This window comes from Carex rostrata, chromosome 8 (genome assembly GCF_964058835.1).
Source record: "Carex rostrata chromosome 8, lpCarRost1.2, whole genome shotgun sequence".
NCBI lineage: Eukaryota > Viridiplantae > Streptophyta > Magnoliopsida > Poales > Cyperaceae > Carex > Carex rostrata.
This window is the reverse complement of record NC_135925.1, coordinates 8,082,465-8,096,012: the sequence shown is the minus strand read 5'-3', so window position 1 is coordinate 8,096,012 and position 13,548 is coordinate 8,082,465. Positions and strand designations below refer to the sequence as shown.

At 36.3% G+C, this 13,548-nt stretch overlaps 1 protein-coding gene across 5 annotated transcripts; it reads left to right on the top strand.

The window, feature by feature from the left end:
• The first annotated feature begins 3,402 nt into the window (after positions 1-3,402).
• Positions 3,403-13,548, top strand: LOC144558026 (ankyrin repeat family protein / regulator of chromosome condensation (RCC1) family protein). Of its 5 annotated transcripts, none has more exons than XM_078306723.1 (13): positions 3,403-3,553; positions 4,299-4,480; positions 4,895-5,207; positions 5,451-5,628; positions 6,076-6,304; positions 7,109-7,248; positions 8,347-8,636; positions 9,146-9,358; positions 9,744-10,226; positions 10,361-11,026; positions 11,543-11,743; positions 12,291-12,623; positions 13,086-13,548. In XM_078306723.1, the coding sequence occupies exons 3-13, from the start codon at positions 4,944-4,946 to the stop codon at positions 13,323-13,325; spliced, it is 3,237 nt and encodes a 1,078-aa protein (XP_078162849.1). In that variant the 5' UTR covers positions 3,403-3,553; positions 4,299-4,480; positions 4,895-4,943; the 3' UTR covers positions 13,326-13,548. The 5 variants fall into 5 exon arrangements, with proteins under 5 accessions (XP_078162849.1, XP_078162853.1, XP_078162851.1 ...); XM_078306727.1 differs by having other exon boundaries at positions 6,045-6,304; XM_078306724.1 differs by lacking the exon at positions 3,403-3,553 and adding an exon at positions 3,634-3,889.

The window sequence follows — 13,548 nt, the reverse complement described above, 5'->3', positions numbered from 1 at the left end:
ACTGTTTTAACTTCTGTTAGTCATGGGTGGCATCTGGCAACACATCATGACCATCCAATTACACAGATGATGCTGTACTGTACAATATCACGATCCAGTAAACAATTTACTTGTGTCTGTTCTTCTGTCTCATAGCTATCAGATTAGTTTCAAGGTAGATGTGTGTCATCCTTGCTAACTTAATCTTTTCTTGATCTTGAGCAGATTATCAAATATAATTACTCTTGTAATTATACCGCTAGCAGATAATCTTACTCTATCAAGGGGCCCAGTGATGCTATAGCTCGTATAGAGATACGAGGGACAAATAGTATTCTTGGTAAACTATCACTTCCTCAGCTAAGCTATACATATGGAAAAGCTACCGTTATGACTGCTTTTTACGGACAGCGGTGGATAACAATCACACATACATATTTCTCAGTGGGAACGATAAATACCTCATACTGTAGAACGTGACACTGAATGAAAACATAAATGACACGAACACAATTCTATTTAATGTTTCATTCGGGGTCTGTCAAATACCATGTTTCTAAAACATGTATCTATGTGATTAAAATGACATCTCGTGTCAGGTGGTTTGTAAAACTTAACCATCTTTTAATCCACATACTAACCTTATCGCGGTAATTAGTATTCCTGCTAATTACCTTGGTCAGTGACCTTTTAAGAGTATATATCATCTATATTATGGAGTTTCACAATTTCAGTCATGAACTCGAAATGATCCATAAATTCAATAATACTCAAGGCAACAAAATGCTATATAAATAAACATTCAATTCATGAACAAAGCTTTATGATAAATTATCGTATTATTGACTTCTAGATTATTACAAACTAACACATAGCCCATCTCTATATATATATAGAGAGATGGGCTATGGTGCATTGCAATGCATAGGCCATGGTGTGCATTGGACCATAAATCACCGATTCAAAGTCCAAATGACCGATCCAAAACGTTCATCTTGTTCTCCATATTAATATGTGCTTTGAGACCAAATTTTACATTTTTTGGAATTTTTTTACTATTTATTAAGCCACTTTGAAAATCGCTGATCCAACGGTGGCTTCTGATTTTACTGTTCCAAACAGTCACCGTTGGATCAGCGATTTTCAAAGTGGCTTAATAAATAGTAAAAAAATTCCAAAAAATATAAAATTTGGTCTCCAAGCACATATTAATATAGAGAACAAGATGAACGGTTTGGATCGGTCATTTGGACTTGGAATCGGTGATTTATGGTCCAATGCACACCATGGCCTATGCATTGCAATGCACCATAGCCCATCTCTATATATATATATATATATAGAAATATGCTAGCATGCTATGCATAGCATAGAACCCCTCCGTGCAACGCCTTGGATTTCGACTTTTCAAAATTCTAACGGTCGATCCGAACCGTTCATCTTGTTCTCCATATTAATATGTGTTTGGGGACCAAATTTTATATTTTTTTGGAATTTTTTTTACTATTTCTTTAGATTTATTGAAAATCGCTGTTTTTAGCAAATATGGACCATAAAAAAACAGCGATTTTCAATAAATCTAAAGAAATAGTAAAAAAATTCCAACAAATGTAAAATTTGGTCCCCAAACACATATTAATATGGAGAACAAGATGAACGGTTCGGATCGACCGTTAGGATTTTAAAAAGTCGAAATCCAAGGCGTTGCATGGAGGGGCTCTATGCTATGCATAGCATGCTAGCATATTCCTATATATATATAATATTTTAATGAGCATTGAATTATAATCCATCTCCAACCGTCCAACTGGCAACTACTCTTGATTTTGAAAAATAAAATTTATTAAATTTTCTAACTTGAACAATTGATCATTTATGTAGCCGTGTTAAATATAATTCACCATTAAAGCATTTGAACAATTGATCATCTAGCTTTTATTTGCATGCCTATTTTATTTATTTTTAATTAAAGAACAAAGATATTTGTGTTTTGATAAAAAAAACAATTTAGTTGGAATTAATTTTCATATTAATAATGTGATTATATATGTGACAAATAAACGTGTCTTAGTGTTTTATTTAATAAATAATAAAAATAATTATTATAGAAGTATTAACTGTTATTTACCCGCTATTGTTTCGTTATCCGACAACTACAACGGGTAATGGTAGAGTACGGATAAGGCAATTTGTAACGGGTAAGGGTAGGGTACGGGTAAGAATAATTTGTGACGAGTACGGGTATGAAAATGCTTCCACCTGATACTTACCATATCCGTTGACACCCCTGTTAGTAGGCTTGTTAAGAAATTTCAAATTTGTTTCATAAAAGTTGGTTAAGATGGCTAAGATAACAATCATAACATGATATATAATTTTACCTAATTTGAAAACAACGAGATATACTATTTATTACAGAAAAATCAGTATATCAAGACATACCAAATTTTGGAAAATGTGAAGAAGGTTTCTTCTACAACACTTATTTTTCATCTGACTGACCAAACCCCTGGTATTTTTTTGGTGTGCGGAAAATATGTTTTTGACATTTCTCAACCAATTATCCTTCTAAAGAAATAATCAATTTAGACTTGTCTACAAAGCCTTGTTCATCAATATAAAAATAATAATAAACAAATCAAGGTATCAATTAGTATTTTGTGCAATTCCAAAAAGAAGTCACTGAATGAAAATAATAAAAATTTGATTGAATTACGTGTAATAGTAAAGGGACTGAACAAGACTAATTTAGAGATTTGTGAGCCCAATAAAATAGTTGATCAACCAAAATTAAATTTTACCGTGCCATTTGTGCATCTATTTAGCCCAATGTATGATGTCTTGGACAACTTGGATCTTCCCTCTGAACATTTTAATGATAATATAATATCACTACAAATACATGTTCTCTTTGCTTTGTATCATACCATATTGTATTCTGCAAGGCACAATTTAAACAATCTGGTACATTATGGTGTTTTATTGAACACTTCAATTGTGAAACAATTCAAAGATATATTATATTTCTCGTGTTTTTCATTCCATAAAAACAGATAGCTGAAATAACATAAATCGTTCCGGTTCATTTATTTTAGATCGAACATAAAAGTTGCGTTTTTCTGAAAACATTTAAAAAAAGTCCGTATCCTCTGTCGCACAACAATCGTATTATGGTACAAATCTTAAAGCCGATCGAATGGTTTACATTTTGCACTGTACGGTTGCCGTGCCGTGCTGAAGAAAATTGCTAATTCATTCAAGAGAACATGGTTTTCCGAGTTGCTGACATTTTTGTGTTTGGTACGCTTCTTCGATAAATTATGTAAATACCCCCGTGAAACCCCGAAATACCGAGTGGAGGAGGAAAAACGAAAGTATAGAAAGCAAAACAAAACTGAAATACAGTTTCAACAGGGAAGACGCAGGCTTTTGCTGCTTTTGTAAACTTGTTCGAGAGTATATTCGGTGCGCTGATCCTCTCCTTTGGATGCGCTCTGTCTCAATTAAAAAGCCAATCCTCGTGAAATAGGAAATCCCAGAGAGAGAGAGAGAAAGTTATCGTCTGAGATCTGAGGTGCGTTTCTCTACGACTGTTCTCCACTCTTTCTTCTTTAGAATGCAAATTAGATCTCATCTTCTCAGCTTGAACAGCTGGAATCGATTTTAAATGGTCATTGGCTCTCTGATTTTATCGATTTTTGTTAATTTTTAGTTTAGTTCGAAGGGAATAGGTTTGCTGTGTACTTTTCGCTATGGAGTATTTGCTGAGTTCTGTTGAATCACTTCGTGTCCCGATTATAAATTTTTTCTGGTCGTGTATTTGATGTGAGAAAGATTTGGGCTTTTGATGGCCCTGCTGCTTTTTTGTTTTTAGACATTTTCCTCAGCAGGGATCTTCAATCTCACGACGGTATTTTGTTTTATTATTTACTAGAAGTTATTTTCTGTTTTTACGTTCTTTATATGCAGTCTCATTTCCCACATTGTTATTGAGGTTCATGATTGATCATTTTCAAGTAGTGCATGAATGATATTTTTCAGATGTTTTTTTAATCATAAATTTTTATTAACTTGATTATTGATTACCCTGGGAAGTAATAAGGGCGCAGATATAGTTTCTTATTTATCTTTGAACGGAAGTTTCAATATTTTTGTAGTCGGACAATACCATCAAATGGCTTTTGTATATCAGTTAGGCTTACCACTACTTAAGATTAACAAGGCACTGTCATCAAATTGGTACTAAATTGAATGATAATTTGTATCTAATTTTGAGCTGGCATTATTTTGCATTCTTTTTTTTTTTTGTGTTTTTGCAGGAGCCCTTGCATAAAATATTCTTCATTTGTGCAGCTTTTGTTGACATCAAAAGGGAAAAAAAAATCTACTACGATAGCCTGATGGACTAGTAGCAATCTGCAATTACAATTAAAAGGATCTTGCTAGATGGGTTCAATGGGCTACTAATTGGTGTAGTGCTTTCTATAGTTCCTGTACATAGGTACTGACATTCTTCCCAATTACCACCTGACAGCATCTGTCATGGCATTTCAAAAAAGACATTCTTCCCAATTGTAAAGTGGCTATGTTGTTATATCATGGAGGTGAAAATAAGGACGTATTAAAATCAATGATGAAGAATTTATTCTTGATGGCAATAATATTGTTCCCAGCATTTGATCATACTGTTATGCAAGCTTTGCACTTTCAAGGATTCCAGGAACTTTTGCATTAGTGCATGCCCCTCTTAGATAAATTAAATTAATCCTTGATGTTGGACAATATTCAAAAGCAGGAATACAGAAAAAATATTATTACAATTAGTTGGACTGGAAATTACAATCTGGAAAATCTTTTTGTTAATTTTGATAGTGATTCTCAAGGACGTAGTAATGATCTTCTTATTACTTTTCAGGATTAGGTGATCTTACAACATAGTAGAAAGAATTAGGTCTAAGTAGTTTATGGAGGGATTGGCATCCTCGTTTGGAACCACAAAACAAACCTTAAACCGCAACAAGTCTTCTTTGGTGAAAGATTTATGCCTAGTAATAAAACAAGGGTCTCTGTCTGAAGTTGACTCGGCTTTAGCTGCATTGAAGAAAGGTGGTCTGAATGTTGATGCAAGAAATGCATTTGGTCTTACGCCTCTTCATATTGCAACCTGGAGGAATCACTTGCCCATAGTGAGGCGGCTTCTGGTGGCTGGCGCTGACCCAGATGCTAGGGTATTTTACACTTCTAAAATTCTACTTCATATCTTTTATTGCATGTTAATAGCAAGTGTATTATACAGGAATCTGAGGCCATATTGGTCTGGCCTGACAGTGGCATGAATATTTACCATATAGCTTGATTATGAGACTGTTCCTTGTGTTATATGCTCTTTCTTTTTTCATTTCTATTATTTTTGTGCTTTTTGAGGTTTTGACAGAGCTGATTTTCAGTACTGGTTTTATCTGTTCTAATAGGATGGAGAGTCGGGATGGAGCAGCTTGCACAGGGCATTGCATTTTGGGCACTTGGCTGTGGCAGGTGCCCTTATGGAATCTGGCGCTTCTCTCACTTTGGAAGATGCGAAGGGAAGAACACCTGTTGATCTACTGTCAGGGCCTGTTTCCCAGGTTGTCGGAGAAGAACCTGATTCAGGTATTCCTCCTTTTCTTTTCTCTTTTCCCTTTGGTTTCAGTGGCCGAAATTTGTTATTGTACTTGATTGTTAATTTTCTTTTATGTCTTAGGATTGAGTTTTAAGAATCTAAGGAGTTGCTTTAGTGGTGAACAAATTTCTAAACTTTCATTTATTGTATAATATTAATATAGAATAGAGGACAGCATAAAGAAATCGTTTCCTTTTGTTCTCCATCAGAAAAAAGTAAATTTGTGTCCCAAAAAAGCTTTTGATGAATAACTTTAAATAATCGATATTTCAATCCGAACCAACTCCTTTAGAAACAAAATCTGAGAGTTTAACAATCTCTTTCAGCCTTCTTTTTTGTTTTGTTCTTGTCAAAAGTTCTCAAACTCAGATTGCTAATTATTAATTACTCTTTTGGATTCATTCAGGTCAATTTGTTCATTTTTTATTCACTTACAGTTGAAACTGAAGTCTTTAGCTGGGGAAGTGGGACAAATTATCAACTTGGTACAGGGAATGCTCACATGCAGAAGCTACCTTGCAAAGTAGATGCTTTGCATGATTCATTCATCAAGCTAGTCGCCGCCTCCAAGTTTCACAGCGTGGCCATTGGTGGGAATGGAGAGCTTTATACATGGGGATTTGGGAGAGGTGGCCGCCTTGGACATCCAGATTTTGATATTCACAGGTACAAAGTTTTAATCCTAGTTGCAAAGATTTTTCAAACAACACGAAACCTAACCTGATCAACCTGTCTTGACTGGAACCGATGGTCACTTGTGCGTCATTTACTGTTGGGAGGTGTTTAAACAACAGCAACAACAACCAAGCCTTTATTCCCAAACAAGTTGGGGTAGGCTAGAAATGAAACCCAACCGGAGTTGGGAGGTGTTTAAAGGCCTAATAAAATTTGTTTCTTTTTTCTCTTCTTTCTTTTTATTGTTGAAGTTGCTTCCTAACTTGGGACTAATATTGTACATTTTAAGCTAATGTACACTTTAGCGGTTCTGAATACAAATCAGGTTAATTTATTATCCCTTGGAGTTGATGGAATTTGATATGTAAGGAGTAATATGTTATACCAATGCGGTAAACTTGAGGAATAGTGTCTCCTGCCCGAGAGATTGTGTCTGAACAAGTGTATTGTTTGTTTATCACTTGGTTATTTCACAAACTGCATATCTCATGATACCCTCCAAGAGAAGAGTATGAACATCTCAAGATTATGGGATACTCTTTGTAGATCTAAGAATCTAAGTACTAAACTAGTGTACAAATAAAATAAGAATAAATCCTGGATTAGACTCTGCTCAATAAAAAAACTCATGTTTCATTATAGTAGAGCATTGCTTGTAGTGTTGTACCATGAGTTCCCTCAGTTGTTTATTCATGGTTCATTTCTTTTAATCTTAATTGAACCACTGTGGCAAAAATCCAAGTAGGAGCACGTGCTATATATATTCTTCAGCTTTATGATGTTATTGTTGTACAGTGGCCAGGCTGCAGTGATTACTCCTCGACAGGTGATGTTAGGCCTTGGCTCTCGCCGAGTCAAGGTCGTTGCAGCAGCCAAGCATCACACTATAATTTCAACAGAGGCTGGGGAGGTATTCACTTGGGGTTCCAATAGAGGTTGACTTTATTCATTGAATTTCTTATTATTATTTTTTTTTAAGAAATAGAAAATTATTGAGTAAATTAGTCATGGCATTAGGATTGGGAATTTTTTTTATTGCCAATCCCACAGTTTTACAAGAATGACACTAATATTCCTGAGTTTAAACATTTGACAACAGTATGCCTAGTTTTCATATGCATGCATTCAGTTTTTTCTGATTTAACGGGTGCGTTCAGAGCATCAAGGGATATATTTATTGGAGAGGAAATGAGTGGAAGTGAGAAAGAAATTAAGTCACGTGACACTACATTCTTAGATGATAAATTCCCTAGCAAAACGTTTGCTGCAAAAACACGGTTTATTTAACTTGCAAGTTTATGAAATGGTTTCTTCAAGTGATGATATACTTGGCCCACATGTTGAGGAGGATAGGGGATGCTTTGTTCTTGCTCGACTCCAATGTACGGCAAGTTCAATTGAAGTTGAACAAATGCAGCAAGTTATTCAAGGGTGTTGAACTTGTAAGACCATTTGAAATAGAGCACCCCGACATCGTTTTGATATTGATGAGGGGTGCCTTATTTGGGATTTTTTTTTTTTACAAGTACCAGATGAGGGAGAACGTTTGAACGCACAACATCATGCAATGAAGTTTTAGCCTGAACGCATGCTTTTAGAGCAGTGCGCTCAGGTTGGATTTCTTCATCTCCTACGTAGATTTTTTTTCCGCCAAACTGATCACATGTATTCAGTCACGAATGATGAATGCAATCAATGCATGCATTCAGTTTTAGGTACAGTGTTGTCAGATATCTAGAACCTGGGATATTAGTGATACTTCTTTTATAAAAAATGCGGGGTAGACTATAAAAATTTAAGAATTGGTGGGCTGCTGTTCCTAACTGGCTGGATTGCTGCATGTAATTAATAATAGAGGGGTCGTAAAAAATCTGTCAACAACCAGCAACAGAAAGAAGTAAGAGATGAAAGAAAAGTTGAATAATTTTGCAATTATGCACAGAGAGAACCGAAAAAGCTCAATTGATCAGGATGGTCATGCTAATTGTCATGTAACTTCAATGCTAATAACCTTTACTTGTCAATGTATGCAGAGGGGCAGCTTGGGTACACTTCAGTTGATACTCAGCCAACGCCACGGCGTGTTTCCTCGCTCAGGGTGAGAATCACTGCTGTTGCAGCAGCGAACAAGCATTCTGCTGCAGTCTCTGAGACGGGAGAGGTTTTCACGTGGGGTTGCAACAAGGAAGGCCAGCTTGGTTATGGCACATCCAACTCGGCCTCTAATTGTTACCCGAGATTGGTGGAGTACCTGAAAGGGAAAACATTTAAGGGTGTATCAGCAGCCAAGTACCATACTGTTGTGCTCGGACTAGATGGAGAGGTACTGTTATTGATTAAATATAAAAAAACATTGTTGGATGAAAGATGACCAATTTTAGCCAGCTCAAAAAGAGAGAGAGAGAGAGATAAGGGAAATGGGTGAAATTAAAGAAGAAGGAGATCTTAGCATTCCTCAATTGAAAATTTTAACAAAGAACAACCGAAGCAATAAATAGAAAGAACCCCTTGCAGGCCAAGGGATAATCTTGTGTGACCAGTTTACTGGAGCATCAAATTTTATTAAAGAGATTAATCCTTTTGTTTTAGTAATCTTGGTGATTGTACATGCCAAGGGATAATCCTTTTGTTTTACATACTGGCTGGTCTCTGTGCTGCAGCTGCTGAGTGGCTAAACATGTTTGAAAATGTGAATGGTATTAAAATGCTCTTAAGTTTATATAACACATATTCTATGATGTGGTTTCCACTGGACTGAATTTTTGTTTCTTCTTGGTTCCACTATTCTCAGTTTTCATAATGTTTCATCTTGTTATGTTAAAACCATGGCAGGTCTTTACATGGGGTCATCGACTGGTGACCCCGAAGCGGGTTGTAATTGCGAGAAGTCTAAAGAAGTGTGGAAATACTCTTCTGAAGTTCCACCGAGTTGAGCGTCTTCGTGTTGTCTCCGTAGCTGCAGGTGTAGTTCAGAGCACAGCTCTCACTGACGACGGGGCTCTCTTCTTCTGGGGCTCTTCTGACCCCGATTTGAGATGCCAGCAGGTTGCACTTTCTTTTTTGATCCACAATTTGTTTGATAGAGTTTGGCACCAGCCTTGTAAGGCGAAATTGCACAAAGTTGTGCAAATGATTAGTATGATAGGTTGAAAATTTGATATTAACTAGTTATAAACTGATTTCATTATGTTAGACGTATTTGTTAGTTTAGGGTCCTTTTGGTCACTGCTCAGTCTTTAATTGTATTTTCATCTCTTCTTAAAATAGTTGGAAACAATCCAAAGTTTTTAAATGCCAATCCGAGTACAAAAAGAATGCTGCTTTTATTGATGATAAAGTCTAGTTGATATAATTTCAAGAACCTTTGGTAAGAATTGAAATAGTTGATGAGACTTGAGATTGATAAATCATTACACAATGTTTCGTGCAGCTTTATTCAATGTGTTGTAGGAATGTTGTGAGCATCTCAGCAGGCAAGCACTGGACAGCTGCAGTTACTACAACTGGAGATGTATTCATGTGGGATGGGAAAAACAAAGAGGCACCTTTGGTGTCTCGATTACATGGCATTAAGCAGGCCACCTCAGTTTGTGTAGGTGAAACCCATTTACTCGCACTCTGTTCCCTTTACCATCCTACTTATCCTCCCAAGGCCCAGAAGTCTGATCTGAAGCACAGGTCAGAGTTGAGTGCTGAGCTTCAAGAGTTGGATGAGGATATACTCTTTAGTGATGTACAAACCAAAGAAAGTGTGGTAGCTGTACAAGACGATATGGCTACTAAAAGGGTGCCAACCTTAAAGAGCTTGTGTGAGAAAGTTGCAATTGAGTTTATGTTGGAACCAAGGAGTTCAATTCAGCTCATGGAAATTGCAGACTCCATGGACGCTCCTGAGCTCAGGAAGCATTGCGAGGTGCTTTCTTTTTGCAGGATTTTCTTATACTTGCCCAGCTATAATGTTTTTTCTTGTTTCCTAACCTTTTATCCTTAAGTTGTGCTCATTTATTTATAAGGTTAATTCTCAATTATTTGTTTTCTTTTGTTCAGGAAATGGCAATACGCAACCTTGACTACATTTTCACAGCTGCAGCCCCTTCTATCATCAATGCATCACCTGACATTCTTGTAAAACTAGAAAAAGTACTGGATGGAAAATCGGCCGAGCCTTGGAGCCACCGCCGCCTACCCACTATGACAGCGACTTTTCCCGCAATAATAGACAGTGATGAAGGAGAGGATTATACTGACAAGAGAGGATTAGTTAGGGCTAGAAATAATGAAAGAAATTTATCAAAGATTAATAGAGAATCAAGAACTGACAGCTTTTTGTTAGTGGATAGAGATGCTGACCAAGCAGTGTCCAAGCAAGTCAGGGCATTGCGAAAGAAGTTGCAGCAGATAGAGATGCTGGAACAGAAGCAGCTGAGTGGCCTGCAACTTGACAACCAGCAGTTTGCAAAGGTTGCAAGTAGAGATGCACTTGTAAGTGAACTTGAGGAGCTGGGTTTTCCCTATGAGAGTGAATTGAGTCAAGCCTTCTCAGGTTCAGCTGATGCAAAAGGGAGTAATAAGTCAGAAAGTTCTAAAAAACAAAGAAGGAAGAATAAGCAGAAGACTGCTGCACAGTTGGATACTTCATCTGTAGTTAGCCAGGAGCAAAACTCAGATACAGGAGTTGAGAATTCCCTTGCTCTTCTCATATCAGAAGTCAAGGTTAGTATATATTTTTTTTTCTTTATGCATAACACACTGTTTTGATATTTGCAATTAATTCCCAAACTATTAGATTTTTATGATTGAAAAAGTGGTATGCTTTGACAACTCTACCCCTGACTGGGTAATTTTTTTTTTCCGACTGAGTTGAAATTATGTAAAGCAAAGAAAAGGTGATTTCTATTTTGGAATTCAAGTCTGTATGAATTATTTATTAGGAGATTAGGTTGAGGTAATAATTGTAAGTTGAGGGCAATTTATTCATTTCTTTACTTGCCTTAATCCTAGTTTTGACAGTTGGGCGATTTTTGCAAATTCTTAAATTGTTTTCTGTTGTGTTGCAAATGCTGCAAACTATTGGTTGTATATGTGTAATGTACAAAAGGTTTCCTTTATCATTATATAATTGATGTTGGCATATATTGTGGTATCTGAATAAGCATGACTAAAATCTCATCTTTTCCAAATCTAGTAAATTTATGTATTCACACAAGGCTTGTTTACTTAACTGTATAGCTGGAGAAGGAAATAATCAACAAAAGTGAAAAATCTGAAGAAATCTCCTCAGAAATAATCCCCAGAGATATTGCTACTCCGAAAGGTGATAGTAAAGCTAAAGGGTCTGCCTCTTCGAAGAATAAGAAAAAATGGAAAGGTGGCTTGTCATTGTTTCTTAGTGGTGCACTTGATGAGACTCCAAAACCCACCCCTCCACCGGTAATTTCATTTGTTGGCAGTTCTTTGGATTTTGGTCCTCTTGGAAAAAAATATGACATGATTGGAAAAAGAGAAAGGATTAATGTTACACTCAAGATTTTAAGATGCTATATCGAGTTTTCTGCCACTTGTAGTGGCCCAATGCAACCAATATCACATCACTCGGTTTAAATACAACGCCAATTAATTACATGGATGCAGAATATTGCTATAATTAATCTGAGTGTTGAACACCAATGTAACTCAGCATAAGCAATTTAGTTTTCTGTTTGTTTATTTTCTTGATTTGGTGGGTTTTTCTAATTGCATAGTCTAATCTAAATTGGTTAAATTGATGCTTAGTTCAAATTTAAAGTCTAATCTGAGGGCAAATTGTGATGACTTGGGATTAATTTTATTCTACTCTGCTCTGGTATCCATGCTGGTTAGGCTTGGCACCAATATATGCAACGCTGTATTTTCTTCTATCCTGTCATAAAGAAACACATTTGCAGTCTCAATTAAATGAACAAAATTTGCAATTTGATCTGCAAGTTGTGTACCACAGGTGACCACCCCAAAACATGAGGGGCCTGCCTGGGGCGGGGCCAAGTTTGCAAAGGGTCCTGCTTTTCTCCGCGATATACAAAATGAACAGAGCAAGACAAAGACAGTTCGAACCAATGATAAAAGAAGCAAAGAGCAGGTTGACGAAGTGGTGGAGCCTGCATGTGGGGTGAGGGTCCCGTTGGCGTCATTCTTAAACTCGAATCCTGTCACTGTTGTCCCAGCTCGTGGTATGCCAATTTCTGAAGCTGAGAAAAACACCCCTCCATGGTCTTCTGTGGCCAGTTCACCAAAACAATCCCGACCTTCCTTAAGGGACATTCAAATGCAACAGGTTAGAAAGATAAATTATGAATTTCAGTTTAATCTTCATTTATTTTGAAGAGGAGGGCTCAAATGCCTCCATTTATGTGCCTCCATCATACCTCCATTTTTTCAATTTTCTAATAACAAAAATTTATATGTCAAAATAAAACCGTTAGATGTGATCTATATTAATTTTTCTACATACAAATAAAATATTATCACTTTTCGATTTCGATTTAATCAATAAGTTGAAAGATCAACGTCCAGTATTTATCCACATCGGTGTATTTTTGCAAGCTCTTGATACTAATCAAAACAAAATCAACATGTCATGATCTTTCACGTCTGCATAGAGAAAATAGTATAGATCATATCTAACGGTTTTATTTTGACATTCAAGTTTTAAAATTTGTTATAATAGTTCTAAAAATGGAGGCATGTGAACATTTTTAAAGTTCATTTTGTAAAAACTACCTTTGGATTTTATCAGGAAAAGAAGCACCAGAGCATCTCTCACAGCCCCAAAACTACGACTTCTGGTTTTTCTATCCCGGCTCACAGCATGACATCTGAAATAGTTAGTACGAAGGACTCTGTACCAAACCGTTGGTACAGGCCTGATACTGATGCCCCTTCTTCTATTCGATCTATCCAAATTGAAGAGCGTGCCATAAAGGATCTCAAGCGTTTTTACAGCAGTGTGAAACTGGTCAAGCCTCAGACCAATTAGTAATCTTAGATGTTTTCCTATATAAGTATCCCTGTTACCCTTTTTGTTGTTGGCTCTTTTAGGTTCTTGGTGTAAATTTGGCTGTACAGCTAACGGTTTTTCAGGCTTCATGTAACCCCGGCTTCAAGTTCAAAATAAGTTGAACTTTAACTTTGTTTAATTTCTTTTGTAGCTGTACAGCTATCTATATTTCCTTTTAATAAAGCTGTATTTGCTTTCGCCA

Excerpts from the sequence above, each read along its gene's own strand:
- LOC144558026 (XM_078306723.1), top strand. The coding sequence starts at position 4,944 with ATGGAGGGATTGGCATCCTCGTTTGGAACCACAAAACAAACCTTAAAC. Across the intron at positions 8,637-9,145 it reads TGCTCGGACTAGATGGAGAG|GTCTTTACATGGGGTCATCG; the intron begins GTACTGTTATTG and ends AAACCATGGCAG. Across the intron at positions 12,624-13,085 it reads GGGACATTCAAATGCAACAG|GAAAAGAAGCACCAGAGCAT; the intron begins GTTAGAAAGATA and ends GGATTTTATCAG.